At 47.1% G+C, this 24992-nt stretch overlaps 1 protein-coding gene across 1 annotated transcript in view; it reads right to left on the bottom strand.

Annotated features, from left to right (window-relative positions):
• Positions 1–24992, bottom strand: part of ITGB8 (integrin subunit beta 8) — a 295047-nt gene that overhangs the window by 159797 nt on the left and 110258 nt on the right. Inside the window, 1 exon segment of the mRNA XM_078663672.1 lies at positions 14853–15027. Coding sequence (XP_078519798.1) covers positions 14853–15027 — 175 coding nt within the window.

Consider the following 24992-nt stretch of genomic DNA (forward strand, 5'->3'; position numbering starts at 1 on the left):
CTGTCAGCCCTCATCAGCCAGGATAGCTTGAATCCAATGGCATGTAGAGCACGGGACTCACGTCTGAGCATACCCGTCCCACTCGGGGTGACAAATGCAAAAACAACAGTTGATTGACAGAATGCAGAACAATGTCACACATTCACCCCAGTACAGAGATCTGGGCCTAAATCCATCGTTTTTATGCTCACCATGCCAATCCAGTTTGAACCCGCCATATGCAAAACAGTCCTGACCCTGTGCCCTTTGGGAACAGTCCCTAGTAGTTCAGGGATCTTGACAAATGATAGACATACGCTCAATGGTAAGTATGACCTTTGTCCAGCCGGACAGGATTTTTAATTTAAGTAAGTTGCAAAAATACACAGGAATTTTTTACACAGTGGGTACAGCCAGTAACCCACAGGGGACAAGACAAAACAGGGGGATAAGGTTAGAGCGAACGAGGCGGTCTGTATACTAGTGATTCAGTGAACAGATGAAAATACATTTCAAAGCATCATTGTATTCATTTTTTACTTTCTCTTATACATATGACGCTAGTATGTCGACGATGTTTCGATGCCTAGACTGAGATAATTGGCATCATCTTCAGGACAAAAAAATAATATTCTTGTCTTGAAAATATTTCACAATTTGTTTTGGCCTACACATAAAATTGTATTGGGGAAGGAAACAAGGGAAACAAGCATTAGAAATGCAATCGGGCTCGGATTTATTTGAGTTTGAGCTAATGGCATTGTAAATGCCAATGTCTTTTTGCCATGTGTTATGGAGTGTGTGCATGTGGTGTGTAGTGGAAGTATGTTGGTTGAATTGTAATTTTACCAATGGTGGCATGCTGTGCTTTATATGAATATGTTTAAAAGTAAAGTGTACCATACTGCGATTGCTTGGTGGAAAAGTGCACTGCCGGCTGGAGGTGTGTGTGCCTGGTGGAAGGGTGCACTGACGGCTGGTGGGTGTGTGCTTGGTAAAAGCGTGCACAGATGGATGATGGTTGTTGGTGTTTGTGCATGGTGAAAGCATTCATTGACGGCTGGGGGTGTGTTGTTGTGTGTGTGGTTTTCTGTGTGCTGGTGAGTGTGTGCTGGTGAGTCTGTGGGGGTGAGCCTGGGGAGTGAGTGTGGTGGTGAGTGTGTTGTGTTGAGTGGTGACAAGTGTGTGGTGTTGAGAGACTGAGGTGTGTGGTTTGTGTGTGCGTTATGTGTGTGTGGTGTATGTGTGTGTGGTGTTTTCTGCACACTCACACACTGCCCCGTAACATTCACACACTGCTCACCCGCACACTCCCAATGTCACCCTGCATAGTCACACACTGTTTACCCTGCACACTCATTCTGCACACTCACACAATGTGCACCCTGACACACTGTCTCTGCAGTCACTCTGCACTCACTGTCACTCTGCACTCACTGTCACTCTGCACTCACTGTCACTCTGCACTCACTGTCACTCTGCACTCACTGTCACTCTGCACTCACTGTCACTCTGCACTCACTGTCACTCTGCTGTCACTGTCACTCTACTGTCACTGTCACTCTACTGTCACTCTGCACTCTACTGTCACTCTGCACTCTACTGTCACTCTGCACTCTACTGTCACTCTGCACTCACTGTCACTCTGCACTCACTGTCACTCTGCACTCACTGTCACTCTGCACTCACTGTCACTCTGCACTCACTGTCACTCTGCACTCAGCTGTCACTCTGCACTCACTGTCACTCTGCACTCTGCTGTCACTCTGCACTCACTGTCACTCTGCACTCTGCTGTCACTCTGCACTCACTGTCACTCTGCTGTCACTCTGCACTCACTGTCACTCTGCTGTCACTGTCACTCTGCTGTCACTCTGCACTCACTGTCACTCTGCTGTCACTCTGCACTCACTGTCACTCTGCTGTCACTCTGCACTCACTGTCACTCTGCTGTCACTCTGCACTCACTGTCACTCTGCTGTCACTCTGCACTCACTGCCACTCTGCTGTCACTCTGCACTCACTGTCACTCTGCTGTCACTCTGCACTCACTGTCACTCTGCTGTCACTCTGCACTCTGCTGTCACTCTGCACTCTGCTGTCACTCTGCTGTCACTCTGCACTCACTGTCACTCTGCTGTCACTCTGCACTCACTGTCACTCTGCTGTCACTCTGCACTCTGCTGTCACTCTGCACTCTGCTGTCACTCTGCACTCTGCTGTCACTCTGCACTCACTGTCACTCTGCACTCTGCTGTCACTCTGCACTCTGCTGTCACTCTGCACTCTGCTGTCACTCTGCACTCACTGTCACTCTGTCACTCTGCTGTCACTCTGCACTCACTGTCACTCTGCTGTCACTGTCACTCTGCTGTCACTCTGCACTCACTGTCACTCTGCTGTCACTCTGCACTCACTGTCACTCTGCTGTCACTCTGCACTCACTGTCACTCTGCTGTCACTCTGCACTCACTGTCACTCTGCTGTCACTCTGCACTCACTGTCACTCTGCTGTCACTCTGCACTCACTGTCACTCTGCTGTCACTCTGCACTCACTGTCACTCTGCTGTCACTCTGCACTCTGCTGTCACTCTGCACTCTGCTGTCACTCTGCACTCTACTGTCACTCTGCACTCACTGTCACTCTGCACTCACTGTCACTCTGCACTCACTGTCACTCTGCACCCCCACTCTGCACCCCCACTCTGCACCCCCACTCTGCACCGCCACTCTGCACCGCCACTCTGCACCGCCACTCTGCACCGCCACTCTGCACCGCCACTCTGCACCGCCACTCTGCACTCTGCACCGCCACTCTGCACTCTGCACCGCCACTCTGCACCGCCACTCTGCACTGCCACTCTGCACCACCGCACCGCCACTCTGCACCGCCACTCTGCACCGCCACTCTGCACCGCCACTCTGCACCGCCACTCTGCACCGCCACTCTGCACCGCCACTCTGCACTCTGCACCGCCACTCTGCACCGCCGCACCGCCACTCTGCACCGCCACTCTGCAACGCCACTCTGCAACGCCACTCTGCACTCTGCACCGCCACTCTGCACCGCCACTCTGCAACACCACTCTGCACTCTGCACCGCCACGGCACCGCCACTCTGCACTCTGCACTGCCACTCTGCACCGCCACTCTGCACCGCCGCACCGCCACTCCGCACCGCCACTCTGCACCGCCGCACCGCCACTCTGCGCCGCCACTCTGCGCCGCCACTCTGCACCGCCACTCTGCACCGCCACTCTGCACCTCTGCACCAACATTGCACTGCACCGCCACTCTGCACCGCCACTCTGCACCGCCACTCTGCACCACTGCACCAACATTGCACTGCACCGCCACTCTGCACCGCCACTCTGCACCGCCACTCTGCACCACTGCACCGCCACTCTGCACTGCCACTCTGCACTCTGCACCGCCACTCTGCACTCTGCACCGCCACTCTGCACTCTGCACCGCCGCACCGCCACTCTGCACCGCCACTCTGCACCGCCACTCTGCACCCCCACTCTGCACCCCCACTCGGCACCCCCACTCGGCACCGCCACTCGGCACCCCCACTCGGCACCCCCACTCTGCACCCCCACTCTGCACCGCCACTCTGCACCGCCGCACTGCCACTCTGCACCGCCACTCTGCAACGCCACTCTGCACTCTGCACCGCCACTCTGCACCGCCACTCTGCAACACCACTCTGCACTCTGCACCGCCACGGCACCGCCACTCTGCACCGCCACTCTGCACTCTGCACTGCCACTCTGCACTGCCACTCTGCACCGCCACTCTGCACCGCCACTCTGCACTCTGCACCGCCACTCTGCACTCTGCACCGCCACTCTGCACTCTGCACCGCCACTCTGCACCGCCGCACCGCCACTCTGCACCGCCACTCTGCACTCTGCACCGCCACTCTGCACTCTGCACCGCCACTCTGCACTCTGCACCGCCGCGCCGCCACTCTGCACCGCCACTCTGCACTCTGCACCGCCGCGCCGCCACTCTGCACCGCCACTCTGCGCCTCTGCGCTGCCACTCTGCGCCGCCACTCTGCGCCGCCACTCTGCGCCGCCACTCTGCACTCTGCACCGCCACTCTGCACTCTGCACCGCCACTCTGCACCGCCACTCTGCACCGCCACTCTGCACCGCCACTCTGCACCGCCACTCTGCACCGCCACTCTGCACTCTGCGCCGCCACTCTGCACTCTGCACCGCCACTCTGCACTCTGCGCCGCCACTCTGCACTCTGCACCGCCACTCTGCACCCCCACTCTGCACCCCCACTCTGCACCCCCACTCTGCACCCCCACTCTGCACTCTGCACCGCCACTCTGCACCCCCACTCTGCACCGCCACTCTGCACCGCCACTCTGCACCGCCACTCTGCACCGCCACTCTGCACTCTGCACCGCCACTCTGCACCGCCACTCTGCACCGCCACTCTGCACCGCCACTCTGCACCGCCACTCTGCACTCTGCACCGCCACTCTGCACCGCCACTCTGCACTCCGCACCGCCACTCTGCACCGCCACTCTGCACTCTGCACCGCCACTCTGCACCGCCACTCTGCACCGCCACTCTGCACCGCCACTCTGCACCGCCACTCTGCACTCTGCACCGCCACTCTGCACCGCCACTCTGCACCGCCACTCTGCACCGCCACTCTGCACTCTGCACCACCACTCTGCACCGCCACTCTGCACTCTGCACCGCCACTCTGCACCGCCACTCTGCACTCTGCACCGCCACTCTGCACCGCCACTCTGCACTCTGCACCGCCACTCTGCACCGCCACTCTGCACCGCCACTCTGCACCGCCACTCTGCACTCTGCACCGCCACTCTGCACCGCCACTCTGCACTCTGCACCGCCACTCTGCACCGCCACTCTGCACTCTGCACCGCCACTCTGCACCGCCACTCTGCACTCTGCACCGCCACTCTGCACCGCCACTCTGCACTCTGCACCGCCACTCTGCACTCTGCACCGCCACTCTGCACCACCACTCTGCACCGCCACTCTGCACCGCCACTCTGCACTCTGCACCGCCACTCTGCACTCTGCACCGCCACTCTGCACCGCCACTCTGCACCGCCACTCTGCACCGCCACTCTGCACCGCCACTCTGCACTCTGCACCGCCACTCTGCACCGCCACTCTGCACCGCCACTCTGCAACGCCACTCTGCACCGCCACTCTGCACTCTGCACCGCCACTCTGCACCGCCACTCTGCACTCTGCACCGCCACTCTGCACCGCCACTCTGCACTCTGCACCGCCACTCTGCACCGCCACTCTGCACCGCCACTCTGCACCGCCACTCTGCACCGCCACTCTGCACTCTGCACCGCCACTCTGCACCGCCACTCTGCACCGCCACTCTGCACCGCCACTCTGCACTCTGCACCACCACTCTGCACCGCCACTCTGCACTCTGCACCGCCACTCTGCACCGCCACTCTGCACTCTGCACCGCCACTCTGCACCGCCACTCTGCACTCTGCACCGCCACTCTGCACCGCCACTCTGCACCGCCACTCTGCACCGCCACTCTGCACTCTGCACCGCCACTCTGCACCGCCACTCTGCACTCTGCACCGCCACTCTGCACCGCCACTCTGCACTCTGCACCGCCACTCTGCACCGCCACTCTGCACTCTGCACCGCCACTCTGCACCGCCACTCTGCACTCTGCACCGCCACTCTGCACCGCCACTCTGCACCGCCACTCTGCACCGCCACTCTGCACCGCCACTCTGCACCGCCACTCTGCACTCTGCACCGCCACTCTGCACCGCCACTCTGCACTCTGCACCGCCACTCTGCACTCTGCACCGCCACTCTGCACTCTGCACCGCCACTCTGCACTCTGCACCGCCACTCTGCACCGCCACTCTGCACTCTGCACCGCCACTCTGCACTCTGCACCGCCACTCTGCACCGCCACTCTGCACCGCCACTCTGCACCGCCACTCTGCACCGCCACTCTGCACCCCCACTCTGCACCCCCACTCTGCACTCTGCACCCCCACTCTGCACTCTGCACCCCCACTCTGCACTCTGCACCCCCACTCTGCACTCTGCACCGCCACTCTGCACTCTGCACCCCCACTCTGCACTCTGCACCCCCACTCTGCACTCTGCACCGCCACTCTGCACCCCCACTCTGCACCCCCACTCTGCACTCTGCACCCCCACTCTGCACTCTGCACCCCCACTCTGCACTCTGCACCGCCACTCTGCACTCTGCACCGCCACTCTGCACCGCCACTCTGCACCGCCACTCTGCACCGCCACTCTGCACCGCCACTCCGCACTCTGCACCGCCACTCTGCACCGCCACTCTGCACTCTGCACCGCCACTCTGCACTCTCAAACTGCACTCTCACTCTGCACTCTCAAACACCACTCTCAATCTGCACTCTCATACTGCACTCTCATACTGCACTCTCATACTGCACTCTCATACTGCACTCTCATACTGCACTCTCAAACTGCACTCTCAAACTGCACTCTCATACTGCACTCTCAAACTGCACTCTCAAACTGCACTCTCAATCTGCACTCTCAACTCTCAATCTGCACTCTCAACTCTCAAACTGCACTCTCACAATTGTCATATACACGTATGTGAGTGTGACAGGAGCAAGGCGGTCATGTTTTCTGCCCCCAAGACCACTGTAATCAGATGCTTTACTGTCTGCTAGAATAGTGCAACTACTCCATATAAACAGTCCTGAAGAATTCCAGTTAGACTTCTGAAAGGGGAAACCTGTTGACAGACAGCCTTTAGAGCGAAAGACATTTCCCCCCAGCTTATCCCAGATTTGCTGCTTTTATGAACACTACACATAAACTTTGAGAATGCTATTAGGCTTTCAACGTCTTGCCCCTTATTAAAAAAATATTATAGTATGCCACTTGTAGTATGTCATTGCTCTGCATTGTGCTGCTTTGGCATTTCATCTTGAAAAAATACTTTTGGATTGTCTTAAGATATGTAAAAAAATATACACAAACCTTGAACACCTAAAGAGTGATATTTAAAGAGGAATGAAAGTGAATCTCTGAACTATATGAAACCAGTCAAAAGGTTCCTATCTCCCACTTCGGATAGATGCTTGCTTTTAGAATTCTTGAACTAATGAAGCCCTTTCCCGGCCTGGCATGGAGCAGCTGCGCGCTGAGCGCTGCTGAATGGTGAACGCGCCCGGCCATCTGGATTCACTTACGGAGGCACCCTGACAGCTCCTAATTATAATTAATGTACTTCTTTGCGCGAGCACGCACGAAAAATGCCCAACATGGCGTCCGAAAACTACATTTACCCTATCACTTCAAGCCTATTAAAACGACACCACAACGAAGACGAATCACTGGCCAGATGAGATACCAGACTAAGGAATGTGTGGAATTTGTCTCGCAAAAGCCCTAGGAGATACTTTTTTTTTCTCTTCTTTAACATTAGGATCTCGAAACTCCTCCCACTTACGTGGGCGGAGGCCTCGCCCTAAAAAAGGAATAAGAATAAGGATAAATAACATGAGCTAGGCATGTAACACAGTTGACCATCCGTGACAAGAGTGCGTTTTCACTATGTTACTAAATTATCAACAACTGTCAAGTGAATGACATGCGATTTGCGGCGCAGTGGGGGGACTAAGAGAGACGGCGCATGAATGTGATATAAAGCTTTTGTGATAAACGAGTGACATGCGAGTTACGTGATGTTTATTCAGGGAGCGACTAAGTCTGCGCGTTGAAAAGAAACACGAGGTCCCGTGAAATAATATGACTGGTCGGGAGTTCGAGTCTAGCGTGGCGATTCATACTAAGGGAGCAAGGGGAGCGTGAGGTACAATTATAACACTTCCTTTTGGTGCCGTGTAGCCTGATTGTAGCAGGGTACAGTAGAGCGGACAGAGCGGTACAAAATGCTCTAAGCTAGACTAAGGGTGGTGGGCGATTTTTAAGGGACATGTTATTTTCGGAAAACCGGAAGCTATGTGCATGGTACTCACAGGCACTCAAACGAGGTGAATTGAACCGTGAATTTAACATACGGCGCAGTGGTGAGGAGATCGTGAATGGCATAATACGATGGCGAATTAAATTCGCAATCGTATTATACCATTCACGATCTCCTCACCACTCGTTTGAGCATTTTGAGCATTTTGTACCGCTCTGTCCGCTCTACTGTACCCTGCTACAATCAGGCTACACGGCACCAAAAGGAAGCGTTATAATTGTACCTCACGCTCCCCTTGCTCCCTTAGTATGAATCGCCACGCTAGACTCGAACTCCCGACCAGTCATATTATTTCACGGGACCTCGTGTTCCGTTTCAACGTGCAGACTTAGTCGCTCCCTGAATAAACATCACGCAACTCGCATGTCACTCGTTTATCACAAAAGCTTTATATCACATTCATGCGCCGTCTCTCTTAGTCCCCCCACTGCGCCGCAAATCGCATGTCATTCACTTGACAGTGGTTGATAATTTAGTAACATAGTGAAAACGCACTCTTGTCACGGATGGTCAACTGTGTTACATGCCTAGCTCATGTTACTTACCTTAATTCTTATTCCTTTTTTTCCCTTGTTTCCTTCCCCAATACAATTTTATGTATTTTATGTGTAGGCCAAAACAAATTGTGAAATATTTTCAAGACAAGCATATTATTTTTTTGTCCTGACGATGATGCCAATTATCTCAGTCTAGGCATCGAAACGTCGTCGACATACTAGCGTCATATGTATAAGAGAAAATAAAAAATGAATACAATGATGCTTTGAAATGTATTTCCGTCTGTTCACTGAATCACTAGTATACAGACCGCCTCGTTAGCTCTAAACTTATCCCCCTGTTTTGTCTTGTCCCCTGTGGGTTACTGGCTGTACCCACTGTGTAAAAAATTCCTGTGTATTTTTGCAACTTACTTAAATTAAAAATCCTGTCCGGCTGGACAAAGGTCATACTTACCATTGAGCGTATGTCTATCATTTGTCAAGATCCCTGAACTACTAGGGACCATTGTTCTTCGAAATACGTTACTGCCCAAGGTCCCTAGTGCCATACCTTTGGGTTCCCTTGTCTTTTACAGAAAAAAAAACTATGGGAACAGTCCAGCTCGAACTGCCAAGCTAGGTCCTCCCTGGACTGGAAACAAGCATCCTAGGACCCGTTTCGGGCTTTCAGCCCTCATCAGCCAGGATAGCTTGATTCCAGTGGCATGGAGAGCGCGGGCACACGTCTGAGCATACCCGTCCCACTCGGGGTGACAAATGCAAAAACAACAGTTGACGGACAGAATGCAGAACAATGTCATACATTCACCCCAGTATAGAGATCTGGGCCTAAAGACATGGCTTGGCAGTTCAGGCTGGACTGTTCCCATGAGGCACAGGGTCAAGACTAATTTGCATATGGCCATGTCTGAACTGGGGTGGCTTGGTGAGCATCATAACGATGGATTGAACCCAGATCTGTGACTGAGGGTGAAGGTTTTGCAATTGTGCAACATTCCGTCCATCATCTTGTGTGTTTTGCTGGTAATTGTAAATGTGCACGTGATTTTACGGTTACACCAGTACCTTGCAACTTGTAATCAGGCCCCTAGTGGAATACCAGTGCTGTGCAGCGTTTCCTATATAAAAGGCTATCTGGGTGAAATGCTTGCTTTATGGTTCATGTCCCACATGCTTAACATTATATCTTGTTGCTTTTATAGGTTTGGCAAACTGTTAAGGCTGCATTTCACTTCACATTACCCAAGAGAAATATCTATTTTCTAGTGTTGCTGTGTAGCACTTTAGTCAATGTGGCCCTATGAGCTTTTATTCTTCCAACATACATAAGACGAGAGTTCAGGCAGCCCTGCAGGGTATTTGGAAGAAGGTAATCAAATAGTACAAGACAGCTCTTACTTACCATATTACGTTTAGGAGTGAACGGTATTTTAAAAGTCAAAGTGTTGGCTGACTCGTGTCTATCCATGTTTATTGAGCTAATTGCCCATTCAAAAGCAAAATATTTTGTTTCCAGATTTTTGACAATATAATTTTAGGTAATTGTAATTTATTGATACTATTTTTGATTATATCTGATTTATTTTATATAATATAGGCAAGACCCAAAAGGAGGCAGAGTGCTATACATTTGTCGAAATCAATTCGAAGCAGATGAAAAATAATGTTTTACGTGTGTAGTACACTAAGTTTACCAGAGAAAATGAAACTAAAGTCCTCATTCATAAACTTTTGGTGTAGGGCAGCGCCGCAAACCTTCCTACTGTGCCATCATACATCATAAGAAAAGGGGCAGGAATGACCCGTATCGATGACATATGGCACATTTCAGTCTTCTTTTACTGCACTTGCACTCAAATGGCTGCCACGTGCCAACTCAGGCACCTTTACACAATGGTGCAAGGTGTCCCCGTTGTAGGTATGATTGTTTTTGTGCAGAGCGGGATACCATTCTGCATAAAAATAATCCTAAGAGGAAGTTTCCTCTTTCTATGTGTGCTGCTGAAAAATGAAAAAGGAGGACACATAATGTTATCTGTCCTCATAGTGCCTCCCCTGGGGAGGTATAGGCTTTTGACACAGTCCAAGGTTTACAGTGAGGTGTACATCTGGGCATCTGTCAAAATAACATAGGTGTTAAGTGGGAACACCCACTGTCACACCCAAGGTACGCCTCCCCATCGTAGTGTGAGGCAACGAAACGACTTGCCTCACTCCGTATCTACAAGGCCATGCAAACCCACACAGGGTGGCTTAACGTGACCGTGTAGATATGGCTAAGCCCTGTGCACCACTGCAACCTAACAAAAAGTGATGTTCCGGCAGCGCAGAGGGCTTGTAAATAAGCCTCTAAGTTTGAAGACTGAGCACATTAATGGCATTTGTGCAGTGGTCAAATGTGAGGGCATAAATTAGACACCATTTAGATGTATGCAACGACTAGATAATAGAGAGGTACACTTTACATAACACCAACACATAGATATAGTTGTGTTCATCCAAAATGAGACACCTAGGCTTTGTTGTATTATATGACAGAATATAAGGAGGGCAGGTGGAATTAAGCGACATGGGAATACCAAATTATGCAACAATCATTAGATGACAAGAAAAGGCAAACTACGAAATGCAATGCAACATGATTTGTGATAGTATTAACTCATTGATTCACCCTTTTTACAGATGATAACACTATATGGGCAAAGATTTCACCTCATTAGTATCAGTCTGATACCCAAATGCAGCAATAAGCAACAGAGAGATTGCCCGTCAACCTTTGTTGACGGGCGACATGCTATTGCTTCTTTAGTAACTTTTGATCCGTTGAGCTATACATATTTCTGCAGATTATGCATCAGATGATGGATTATGTGGCAACCATGGCAAATCCTCAGCTATGTGGAAAACACCATGGCAGCAAAATTGCATAATTATAGTGGCCCTGACTATAAATGAGGTTACCTAGTTGCAACCTGTCGGAATTTTTCAGAGGAGTTATTACTAATAGCAGACGGGATGGAGTTCCACAATTTCAGTGCAGTTCTTTGGCGCTAGGCAGCTAAAGTTAGCGCCAGAGCAGGGGGAAACGCAGGGCTGCATCAAATTCTAGTAAATATGGTGCAGCCATGCGTTTCCAAAGTGACAAAGCATGGGGAAGATTTACAAGCCTCTTGCGCCACTTTTGCGCCAATTTTCCCATGTTAAAAATGACGCAAAACTGGCGCAAGGGGCTTGTAAATCTGCCCCCATGTCTTTAGCCTTCTTGGCTTAACAACACGCTTTGCCACTTCTTTGTAAGTATGCCCATATATGAATAATGCAGGCCAGTTTGAAGATTGCTTGTTGCTTCGATCAACGGCAAATTCAATGTGAGCAGAATGAATGTGATGCGATCATCCTTCCTGGTTCAACAGACCAGCTGCAGCATGATGCACTGTTTACAACGGAGGGAGAGGTATGTATCCCTGTGACAAGGAGTTTCCATAGTTCTGGTTTTCAATAGCATTAGAAGGGGTCACTGTGGTGTAAAGGGAGACATGTCCCGGGCTGACACTGGTAAAGGCATGTCTCGACTTGAGGAAGACCAGAGTTAAAATGGAGAAGGAAAACATAATAGATGGGAGGAAGGTGAAAGAGCAGTACAAAATATGGTAGAAAAAGAAAGAGGACAGCGAGAAGGGGGTACCAGGGGCCACTCTGCATCCAAATTATGGTTAGCTTTTAATACAGAACTCGAGGAGAAGAAAGCCCGCATTAGGACCACAACGCACATGCTACTCCAATCCCCGGATGCTGTTGAGATACTCTCAATGTGAGAGGGCGCAAACATCACATTGTCCAGCCCCGCACAGTGCTGCGCAGCACAGATATTTCTAATTCCTTGAACTTTTCACTGCAGGGGACAAGGAATACTTGTGCTCCGCTGCAACCTCCTGATTTTTAAAATCCTCTGCAGGTAAAATTAGTGAAAACGGAAAAGAAGTACCTTAGGTTTTGAATCCCCATGCTGCCAATTTTTTTTTTTAAGAGATGAAAGAAATAGTGAGCTCAGATGATGAGAAAAGAAAGGCAGGGATGTGATAGAGAAGAGAGACCACCTTTAAATGAGATTGAAAAAAGGAGGGAAAGCGTAAAGAAGGGTGAGAAAATAGATGAACGAAGAGTAGAGATGGGTAGACAAACAAAAGTCAAAAGAGATTGGAAAAAAGTGAACTGGAAAGAAAAAACAAGGGAGAAGGAAGAAGAGAGGAAGGTGATGGGGATCTTTGAGTGCAGAAAAAAGTGAGGGCAGAAATGGAAAGGTTAGAGTTAGAGAATCAGGGCAGATATGGAGACGGGATATACAGGGGAAGAAGAAAACAGGAGATAACAAGGGGCAAATGGAGAAGAGATGTAAGGGAGAAAGAGAGAAAGAGAGGGAGATGGTGAAAGAACGCAAGGACCAGAAAAGATCAGCAAATGAGGATGGAGAGAGAAAAGAATTAAGAATGACCAGAAGTGGACAAAGAAGAGAAAAAGAGTCAGAAGGGGTAGAAATAGGGGAGTCAGAGAAAAAGAGATGAAGAAGATCAAGTCAAGAGTCAAAGGCAAGATGTAAATGTAAAAGAAAAGGGGACAGGAAGAAATGGGATAGAGAGGAAGTAGTTGAAAGAGTTTAAAGAAAGTTGAGGTTCACAAGGTTAAAACTTAGAAAAGATCTGAGTGGCAAGGGAGAAGGGGGAGACAGAAACGACAGAAAGAAAGGAGAAGAGGTAAGGGCAAGTGAGGAGAAGAGAGGAAAAGTTAAGAAAGGGAGGACAGCGACAAGAGCAATTGAGAGAAGGGAAAGATAGAGATCTAGTGAAACAGCCTTGGGTGCAAGTGAGGATTCAGAAGGGGAAGACAAGTCAAAGAGGAATTCAAAGATCTGTAAGTACAGACGTAGGACAGCAGCTCTAGTGGTACTAGTGCCAACAAAGGTAAAGGGTACACTGCATCCAAATTATGGCTAGCTTGTATAACCGACCCACGGGGTAGAAGGACTCACAAACATATTTACATGTCGTGAGATAGTGTAGCAAATTCACAATGTTTACTTCAGTACTTCAGTACTTCAGAAAAGCAGACAAGGCTCCATCAAAATTTCTGAGATCATAAAGATGCATTTGCTAAGCAAAATGTTGTGAATGTTGAAATCACATTTCCAATTTCATTTAACAATTAACAACGGCATCAGATTCCACTTCACAGTGGCAAGGATATCTACCTATCCAATGAAACACATTATTTCACAGTTTCTTTTTCTAATTGGTGTTTTACTTCTTCTCATGTTGTCCTGCAAAGATGAGCCCACCCATCTCTCTTTTGCAAAGTGACAAAAGGCCATACAGCTTGCAGGATTTTTCATCGCTGGAAGCCAGGACCAAGTGACATTCTGACTGATTGGTTCCATTCAGCATTCACAAAGAAGCACATTCAACAAAAAAGTAAACTTAGGCCAGCAGCAGGCTTCATCTGTCAGTGCCCCTCTAGGCAAGTCCCCCTCAACTTGTCTGCACTTTGGGGGTCTGTCTGATTCCTGCTGCAGGGAGTGAGCTCAGCATCGATAAATCCCTGCTGTGGCCCACAGTGCGTACCCACAGTCCATACAAAGGGATTTATTGGGTCCCCTCCCAGTTTAGGACTAATGCACCAGTGCTTAATTTGAGCCGGTGGTTTCCGTTGCTCATTACAGGCACTTAATTCTTAGCAGCTGCACTTGTAATAGTCTGCCACATGGTGGCGCTATCTGCTCAATAAGGATATGAGTTCAACAACAGCTGTTTATTAATTTAATATACATTATCAAACGCTAGTACGTGTCGCCCAAGCCATTCTTATAGCTTTGGGGACCTCACATAGTATGAATTGTCACACTTGTAGGAGTATGATGGTTAGTAGTTGTGTTGATACTGTAATTGACAGTGCTGGCAGGAACAATGGGTGGCGCAAGCAGCTGTGTCGACGTGCCAATGTCCCTTGCATGCACTGTTTTACAAATTAACCACTCCATTGCACCAGTTGCACCACAGCCACGTCTTTAAAGGACAAGCATTTACAGATCACTGTTTATAAACTGGAACAGTGGAAGTGACCCACAAACACCTTTTTATTGTTAATGTTGCCGATATTTTGGGATTTTTAAATTCATTTAAAATCATGCAGTAAGTTGAAGCCATTAGACACATTTTTCAGTTATATCTGAAATATCAACACAGCCACTGCAAGTTGATAATACGGGACACATACTTTTTGGGAAAGAATAACATTTTGCAATCATAAGAAATAGGAGATATTATGAAAAACAGACCTGGTCGTAGCTGAATTCGAACCTCCTTTGGGGTCACTTGCGTGTTCGTGTCTTTGTACTTTGGAAATGTTATAAGGGCTGTTGGGTATTCTATCAGGTCTGATCTACAGCCTTTGTTAAGTAAATTGCTAATACTGTCACACCGTTCGTTTTTTGTGGAATTCAACATAAAATCCTGATAACAAGATGTAAAAGAAGAATGAATTAAACATAGAAAATAAACAGAGATAACAACATTTCTTCAAAATGTTAAGCATAGTGTAGGTGTTTGCAATGATGTAAAACACTGGTATCATTGTTCATAATACATCATAATCATTGCTAATCAAACATGTTATTATTGCAGTGGCATTGAGTTTCCATAAACAAAATGTTCTGATCTCTTTTGTCATTGTCTCCTCGTTCACAATCCATCCTGATGCCACCGGTAAGGACCTGAAACACTGTTTACATGTTCTTGAAACACGTGCATGGGCTAGCATTTTTTAGTTAGATTGTGGGACTCACCATGGAGATAATGTATCATAGGGCTGTGGATCTTGGTTAGGCTTTAGTCATGTTGCAGTGGTCTAGCATGGCATTTAACGAAAGGAGGCATGCTTGTATTGTTGGTAGTTCTTGAGTATGTGAAGTAGAAGGATGCTAAGAGCATATATATGTGCTATACATGAGGACATACACCAGAACATTTGCATTCATCCTTAAATGCAGGTGATTTATCTTCCTATGCCTCACTGTATGGACGTGTAATGCAGAAAAACATGAACAAAAATGAATGGTAAATTGTGCTCTTGAGGTTCATACCAAATACATGTATTTTGCCACTCATTCCATTGTAATGCTGCATACACACATATAGCCTCTGCCAAGAGCAACATCATTGTTTATTAAACACTGAGGGCCTCATTTACAGTATTGTACCATAGGGCAGAACTGCAAACCTTGCTGCTATGCTGCCCTACTGCAAAACAAAAGGACAGGAATGTGCAGTATGTATAAGATACAGAGCATTTCTGTCCTCTTTCCCTGCACTGGTGCTCAAATGGCTGCCATGCACCAACGTAGGCACTCTTGCACCATGGTGCAAGTGTGTCTGCATTGTAGGGGTGATTGTTTTTGTGCAGGAAGGCATATCTTCCTGCACAAAAACAATCAATGGAGGCGATTTCCTCCTTCTATGTGTGCTGCAGAGTGCAAAGCACATAGAAAGAGGAAAACACAAGGAGAAATAATGTTAATTCTCCTCGTTGCACCTCCTGTATGCTTCCCCTGGGGAGGTGTAGGCTTTTGACGCATTCCCAGGTTTACAACTTGTTTTAAATCTAGGAATGTGTCAAATGCCATGGATGTTACGTGGGAACACCCACCGTAATGCCCATGGCATGCCTCCTCATCGCAGTGTGAGGCAACACAGCAACTTGGCTGAGTTGCTTCACACCATATCTACAATGCCATGAAAAGCCATGCAGGGTGGCATCACTTATGGCTAAGCCCTGTGAAAATTGACATTCCGGCGGCACACAGGGCTTCTAAATGGGCCCCTGTTTTTTTCTGTCAGAATGTGTCAAAACAGAAAAATGACAAAAATACTACTAGAATTTTTACATAACATGCTCTAAGAAAAGGAGCCCTTAATCATGTTATGTACATGTTCTTCTAGCAGTTAAAGAACAGGAATGTATGTATGAATATGATGTACCTGAAGAATGCCTGGGTAAGACAAGGACTAAAACTTGTCAACATAACTGTGGTAAAAGTAAATCCTCTAAAATAATTTACAGTAAAATGCTAATGTTCTGCTGTAGAATGATGGCATTGGTAAAATAGTGTGGTAGTGCTATTTATTAAATCTAGAGTGTTTAAAAGATATGTTACATACTAAAGAGGCTCCTTTAATTTGTTCATTTTTTACTTTTGCTACAAGATAGCTTAGCAAGAGGAGTACCATATCATGGAAACGAAGCACCCCAATATGAGCAGAGATGAGGCAAAATTAAATAAGGAAACAGTTTGTGGAAAGAGAAAATATTCTGTAACTTGTGTGCATATCTCTGTTAGAAGCAGAACAAGAGTGTGTTCAGAATGACTAATTAAGGATGGTTTTACACAAAAATAAGCTAGGGGTAATAGATATGTGAAATTTTTACTAGACACATGAATCAAAGTATATAATTTTAGGCCCCTTGATATACCTCCCTAAGAAAAAATAAAGTCCAGAGATTTTCATCTTTGATTTGTGTTGTTGCATCATGAGAGAAGTCATTTAGCTTGGGGAGACATTGCTAATCCGTGCCACATTTTTCTGGACGACATGTTTGAAAATAGCTGATGTGTTGCAGTGGAAATGTAAAATTGTAGGATCCATGATACCTATATACTTTATTTTGATGTCAAAACATAGGTTTTGGGGGTCAAGCAATCTAATAGAGACATAAAATAACTCCTCAGGGCAATCCTTCTGCCATTTTCTAAAATGGTGGCTCCATAATGATGTATTTTAGCTATCATATTGGTAATTTATTTTGAAATTGTTTTTGTTTCAGGTTTTCCGTAGATTTAAATTTGTAAACATGAGTGAAGCAGGTGGTAGTATCTCCTGACAGAGTGTTGCTAACTACAAAATCTGAGAACTCCTTCAACAAAGAAAATGTGTCATATGCCAAACCAACGCTAAAGAAAATCTAACATCAACTGCAGCTGGACAGAAGAAAGTTTGAGATGCTGCAGAAATACGGCAAGACAAAGTTCACAATAGGTTGAAACTGATGGGTAAAGAGAATGAAATGTTTTATCATTGTAACAAAAGTTTTTTTTTATTGTTTTTTTTAATTGAGCAAAGCAGAGGACAATAAAAAGAATAGAATACAGAAAAATACATTTGTATCGAAAGCACTACTCCAGAGATCATTATAGAAATTAGGGCGAAATCAAGCACAATCCAATAATTCTTAACATTCAGCAATAATCATTAATATACATTTTGATGCTAAAAAATGTTGATGCTAATAAAAAAGAAAAAAAAAACACATTGAACAGCAAAATCCAAAAGTATTTGTTTACCAGTCACAGTTTAACAGTTTAGCAACCTCAACAATTAACATACAAATAGTGCAAAAACAAAATGCACTATTCCAATCGAACCTATTTATTGAAAATCCCAACACAGGAAGAGAGAAATCCTACCTAGCCTACACTGTGTTCTTGAAATGGAATCGAAAGTTAAAGTGCTCAAGTGCTAAAATGCTGAGGTGCGGAGATTTTTAAAGTGCTACAGTGCTTTGCAATATAAGCTTAAGTGCTGCTTATTCGGTAAATAGTATTACTTTCTATACCTCCTACTTCTAGTATTCTTAGTGTATTACCTTGTAAAGTGCTATGTGGTAGAGGTAGACTCACTAATAAAACATATTTCCAATTCTTTATACATTTTCTTGTTGACCCTACTCTTTTGGCATGGCCTCCTCAAACTTTTTTGTCTGTTTCATTTTGTTTACCCATTTAAAATAAGATGGTACCTCCTCTAACCTCCAGTTTTGAAGGATTAGAGAACGAGCGACTACAGTGCAGAATGCAATGTAAGTTTCTTCTGAACTGGACTTATCCTTTCTCTTTGTTGAGATGCCAAACAAGGCAATTTCGGCTTTGGGTTCAATTACATTATGCATGGCCTGGCTTATTGAAGAAAAGATCTTACGCCAAAAATCCTGCAGCTTCGGGCATGTATAAAAAATATGCAGCCAATCACCCCCCTCATGCAGCTGACATCTAAAGTATTTATTTTCTACTCCCTAAAAATGTTTACTTAATGCTTTGGGAGTGAGGTAGGCCAATCAGTGGGATAAAAACGACATCCTTTTGAAATTGGCCGCCTGAGAGACTTACTTCCCACTTCGGTGATCCGCTCCCACTCCTGCCTCGAAAAGGAGCAATTAGTTTCCTGAGATATTTTGGCCAGAATTCCCTCGACTAAAGGAAAATGTTCACACTTCCTAATAAATTTGTACCAATTATCTAGTCCTGTTAATTTTACTTTATACAGGGCAGTGGCCAGAGGCACGACCCCTGCCGACAAGTTGTATTTATGTATAAGATTTATAATTTGAATAAATTCTAGAAATCCCGTTTTTAATTTGTTATGGGACCTTGCCAAAACCTCTTGCCAAGTAGTAAGCCTCCCTGAAATAGAAAAGGAACCTAGATCCCTAAAATGTGCATCCATCCATTTTTGGAGTTTACTCGAATAGATTTGAAGCCCCAAGCTCTTACACTCCTCTATTTTCAAATAGTGCAAGCCACCACCCCCTTCCTGTTTAAAAAAAAACTGTAATCTATATGTAATATCTCGGATAGTCTTATATCTAGACTTCTTTGGTAATTTTGCTGTTATTAAAAATATCGAAACTTGCGAGCCTGCCTTTCGGATCATTTTTTCGTAAAAAAACATATCAAGCTGTCTGTTAGGCTCCAATAAGCGTGCTGTAAGATCCATTATTGCTGCCATGTAATATGTACGTATATTCCGGAGAGCTAGGCCCCCTTGTACAGTTCCCAGCTGTAGTGTACTCAATTTCACTCATGAAGCTTTCTTGTTCCAGACAAAACCCCTGACCTTAGATTCAATCTCTCTAAAATAACACAAGTTAATCTTTAATGGAACATTTAGAAAAAGAAAAACCAACAAAGGAAGAATCGACATTTTGATAAGTTCGACCCGACCAATCAAAGTTAAAGGCAATAAAGTCCATCTCTCAAGTAATGTTCTAATTTTATTTCGCGTAGTTAGATTATTCAAGGTAAATAGTTGATCAAATTGATTGGAGACATAAATACCTAAGTATCTGATCAGTTCTTTTTTCAATGCTTGTGATCTTAAATTGGTGTTAAAAAGTTGCAGTCCGAATTCAATACCAGCACCTCGGTTTTATTCTGGTTGATCTTATATTCACCAATCAATTCAAACTGGTTAAATTCTTGAAGAACTTTATCAAAATTTAATTTATCGGGGTGAAGGTATAAGATGATATCATCGGCGAATAGTTTAACTTTTGACATTCCTTCTATAGGTGGCTTGATATCAGGATTATCGCGTATTCTTACTGCCAGTGGTTCAATAAAAAGGTAAACTGGGTAGGGGACATCGGGCATCCTTGCCTGGTGCCACGATTGATGTTTATTGCTCCTATCAAATTAGCATTGACTACCACCTTTGCCTGCGCATCCTGATATATGATTTTCAACATACTAATTATCTGTACCGGGAAGCCAAATTTTTGCAAGCCAATAAAAAGTGCCTCCCAATTCACCAGGTCGAACACTTGAATTTTATTATCCGAAACAAAATCTAACGCCTGAATTAAAAACCCGGTGTTTGAGGTCATAGACCTTCCTGAGACGGATCAGGGTGAATTAGCGCCTGAGCAATTGGTGTGAAACGCTGGGCCCATATTTTCATTAGAATCTTAAAATCAGCGTTGAGAAGGCTGATCGGTCTATACGAGTTGACATCTTTCTCATTGTTCCCTTTTTTGACAAAGCTAACAATAATAGACTCTTTAAAACTCGAAGGAACCGCTCCTCTCAATCTAACAAAATTAAATAATTTAACCAGAAAAGGGGACAATTCTTTAACAAAAGTTTTATAAAATTTGATTGGGAGCCCTTCTGTGCCACACGCTTTTGCCCCGGCAATTAATTTTACTATATCTACGTCTACCAAAGCTGAGATTTCACTCTCTAATTGAGCAGATAAAGGCCCAGGTAAGACAGGAAGATTAACTTCATCAAAATATTTATATATACAATCTGTCGCTACCCAGTATGTCGTTGAATATGACTGAGAGTAATGGTCCAAAAATACCAGAGCTATGTCATTTTTATCTCTAGCAATGTTTTGTGTTGTAGGGTCAATGATCTCAGCTATTGTGGCTTTCTCCTGTTTGGTTTTAGTTTGCCCTGCTAGCATTTTTCCCACCATTTGGCTCTCCTCATAAACTCTTTCTTGAAACGTTCTAGAGCTGTTTATTTCTTCAATTACAAAGAATTCTTTTAAAGCTGCTTTTGCCCTTCTCAGTTGCGATGCCCCGTCCTCCCTCCCCAAATCACTAATATTTATAGCGTTAGCCACATTTTGTTGGAGGTTACTGATCTTATCCCGCCTCTCTCTCCTCTGAGCGGATGTGCGTGCAATCATCTACCCTCCGATAGCTGCTTTAAACCCTCTCCAGACAGAAAAGATTTTTGCGGTACCTTCTTTTAGATTAAAAAATTCTGAACAAAAGTTGTATAGAATGGAAAAACTCCTGGAAACAATTTGTCAAAAAATAGCAGAAACCAGTGATTCACAACTAGAATCCGAGACTTCTGAGAAAGCAATGACAAGTAAACCCAATGCCCATCCGCTTAGAAGATTGGTGGCTACCCCTTGTCCCCCTCTAACAACTAATAAGAAAGCAGAGGATCTTCAATGTATTATCTATGGCTTAGTTAGAACAAGGAAAAACCAAAGGAAATGATGGACGGAGCGTTGACAATACAACCACTCACCCCCAGTCAACTGATCTGGGTTTAATCCATCACCGTTCTTTAGCCCACTCTGCCACCCCAGTTCAGACATGGCCATATGCAAATCAGTCTGACCCTGTGCCTCATGGGAACAGTCCAGCCCGAACAGCCAAGTCACGCCTTCCCTGGACCAGAAACAAGCTACAGAGGACCGGTTTCTTGCATTTCAGCCGTCTTCAGCCCGGCTTGCTTGAATCCAGTGGCAAAGTGAGCAAGGGACTCACGTCTGAGCATACCCTGCCAACTTATGGCGAACAAAGAAAAACCAAAGGATATGATGGACGGAGCGTTGACAATACAAGCACTCACCCCCAGTCAATGATCTGGGTTAAATCCATCACCGTTCTTTGGCCCACTCTGCCACCCCAGTTCAGACATGGCCATATGCAAATCAGTCGGACCCTGTGCCTCATGGGAACAGTCCAGCCCGAACTGCCAAACCATGCCTTCCCTGGACCGGAAACAAGCTACCGAGGACCGGTTTCTGGCATTTTAGCCGTCTTCAGCCGGGCTTGCTTCAATCCAGTGGCAAAGTGAGCAAGGGACTCACGTCTGAGCATACCCTGCCAACTTATGGCGAACAAAGAAAAACCAAAGGAAATGATGGACGGAGCGTTGACAATACAAGCACTCACCCCAAGTCAACTGATCTGGGTTTAATCCATCACCTTCTATAGCCCACTCTGCCACCCCAGTTCAGACATGGCCATATGCAAATCAGTCTGACGCTATGCCTCATGGGAACAGTCCAGCCCGAACTGCCAAGCTATGCCTTCCCTGGACCGGAAACAAGCTACCGAGGACCGGTTTCTGGCATTTCAGCCGTCTTCAGCCCGGCTTACTTGAATCCAGTGGCAAAGTGAGCAAGGTACTCACGCCTGAGCATACCCTGCCAACTTATGGCGAACAAAGAAAAACCAAAGGAAATGATGGACGGAGCGTTGACAATACAAGCACTCACCCCCAGTCAACTGATCTGGGTTTAATCCATCACCGTTCTTTAGCCCACTCTGCCACCCCAGTTCAGACATGGCCATATGCAAATCAGTCTGACCCTGTGCCTCATGTTAACAGTCCAGCCCGAACTGCCAAGCCATGCCTTCCCTGGACCGGAAACAAGCTACCGAGGACCGGTTTCTGGCATTTCAGCCGTCTTCAGCCTGGCTTGCTTGAATCTATTGGCAAAGTGAGCAAGGTACTCACGCCTGAGCATACCCTGCCAACTTATGGCGAACAAAGAAAAACCAAAGGAAATGATGGACGGAGCGTTGACAATACAAGCACTCACCCCTAATCATCTGATCTGGGTTTAATCCATCACCAGTCTTTAGCCCACTCTGCCACCTCAGTTCAGACAAAGCCATATGCAAATCAGTCTGACCCTGTGCCTCATGGGAACAGTCCAGCCCGAACTGCCAATCCATGCCTTCCCTGGACCGGAAACAAGCTACCGAGGACCGGTTTCTGGCATTTCAGCCGTCTTCAGCCCGGCTTGCTTAAATCCAGTGGCAAAGTGAGCAAGGGACTCACGTCTGAGCATACCCTGCCAACTTATGGCGAACAAAGAAGAACCAAAGGAAATGATGGACGGAGCGTTGACAATACAAGCACCCACCCCCAGTCAACTGATCTGGGTTTAATCCATCACCGTTCTTTAGCCCACTCTGCCACCCCAGTTCAGACATGGCCTTATGCAAATCAGTCTGACCCTGTGACTCATGGGAACAGTCCTGCCCGAACTGCCAAGCCATGCCTTCCCTGGACCGGAAACAAGCTACTGAGGACCAGTTTCTGGCATTTCAGCCGTCTTCAGCCCGACTTGCTTGAATCCAGTGGCAAAGTGAGCAAGGGACTCACGTCTGAGCATACCCTGCCAACTTATGGCGAACAAAGAAAAACCAAAGGAAATGATGGACGGAGCGTTGACAATACAAGCACTCACCCCCAGTCAACTTATCTGGGTTTAATCCATCACTGTTCTTTAGCCCACTGTGCCACCCCAGTTCAGACATGGCCATATGCAAATCAGTCTGACCCTGTGCCTCATGGTAACAGTCCAGCCCGAACTACCAAGCCATGCCTTCCCTGGACCAGAAAGAAGCTACCGAGGACCGGTTTCTGGAATTTCAGCCGTCTTCAGCCCGGCTTGCTTGAATCCATTGGCAAAGTGACCAAGGTACTCACGTCTGAGCATACCCTGCCAACTTATGGCGAACAAAGAAAAAGCCAAAGGAAATGATGGACGGAGCGTTGACAATACAAGCACTCACCCCCAGTCATCTGATCTGGGTTTAATCCATCACCGTTCTTTAGCCCACTCTGCCACCTCAGTTCAGACATTGCCATATGCAAATCCGTCTGACCCTGTGCCTCATGGGAACAGTCCAGCCCGAACTGCCAAGCCATGCCTTCCCTGGACCGGAAACAAGCTACCGAGGACCGGTTTCTGGCATTTCAGCCGTCTTCAGCCCGGCTTGCTTAAATCCAGTGGCAAAGTGAGCAAGGGACTCACGTCTGAGCATACCCTGCCAACTTATGGCGAACAAAGCAAAACCAAAGGAAATGATGGACGGAGCGTTGACAATACAAGCACCCACCCCCAGTCAACTGATCTGGGTTTAATCCATCACCGTTCTTTAGCCCACTCTGCCACCCCAGTTCAGACATGGCCATATGCAAATCAGTCTGACCCTGTGACTCATGGGAACAGTCCAGCCCGAACTGCCAAGCCATGCCTTCCCTGGACCGGAAACAAGCTACAGAGGACCGGTTTCTGGCATTTCAGCCGCCTTCCGCCCGGCTTGCTTGAATCCAGTGGCAAAGTGAGCAAGGGACTCACGTCTGAGCATACCCTGCCAACTTATGGCGAACAGGGGTGGTGTGGAGTGCAAAAAAACGATGGATTTAGGCCCAGATCTCTGTACTGGGGTGAATGTATGACATTGTTCTGCATTCTGTCCATCATCTGTTGGTTTTGCATTTGTCACCCCGAGTGAGATGGGTATGCTCAGACGTGAGTCCCATGCTCTCCACACCACTGGAGTCAAGCTATCCTGGCTGAAGACGGCTGATAGCCAGAAACCGGTCCTAGGATGCTTGATTCCGGTCTAGGAAACACATGGCTTGGCAGTTCGGGCTGGACTGTTCCCACGAGGCACAGGGTCAAGGCGGATTTGCATATGGCCATGTCTGAACTGGGGTGGTGTGGAGTGCAAAAAAAAGATGGATTCAGGCCCATATCTCTGTACTGGGGTGAATGTATGACATTGTTCTGTATTCTGTCCATCATTTGTTGGTTTTGCATTTGTCACCCCGAGTGGGATGGGTATGCTCAGACGTGAGTCCCGTGCTATCCACACCACAGGAGTCAAGCTATCCTGGCTGAAGACGGCTGATAGCCAGAAACCGGTCCTAGGATGTTTGATTCCGGTCCAGGAAAGACATGGCTTGGCAGTTCGGGCTGGACTGCTCCCATGAGGCACAGGGTCAAGGCTGATTTGCATATGGCCATGTCTGAACTGGGGTGGTGTGGAGTGCAAAAAAACGATGGATTTAGGCCTAGAACTCTGTACTGGGGTG

Source organism: Lissotriton helveticus, chromosome 10 (genome assembly GCF_964261635.1).
Source record: "Lissotriton helveticus chromosome 10, aLisHel1.1, whole genome shotgun sequence".
NCBI lineage: Eukaryota > Metazoa > Chordata > Amphibia > Caudata > Salamandridae > Lissotriton > Lissotriton helveticus.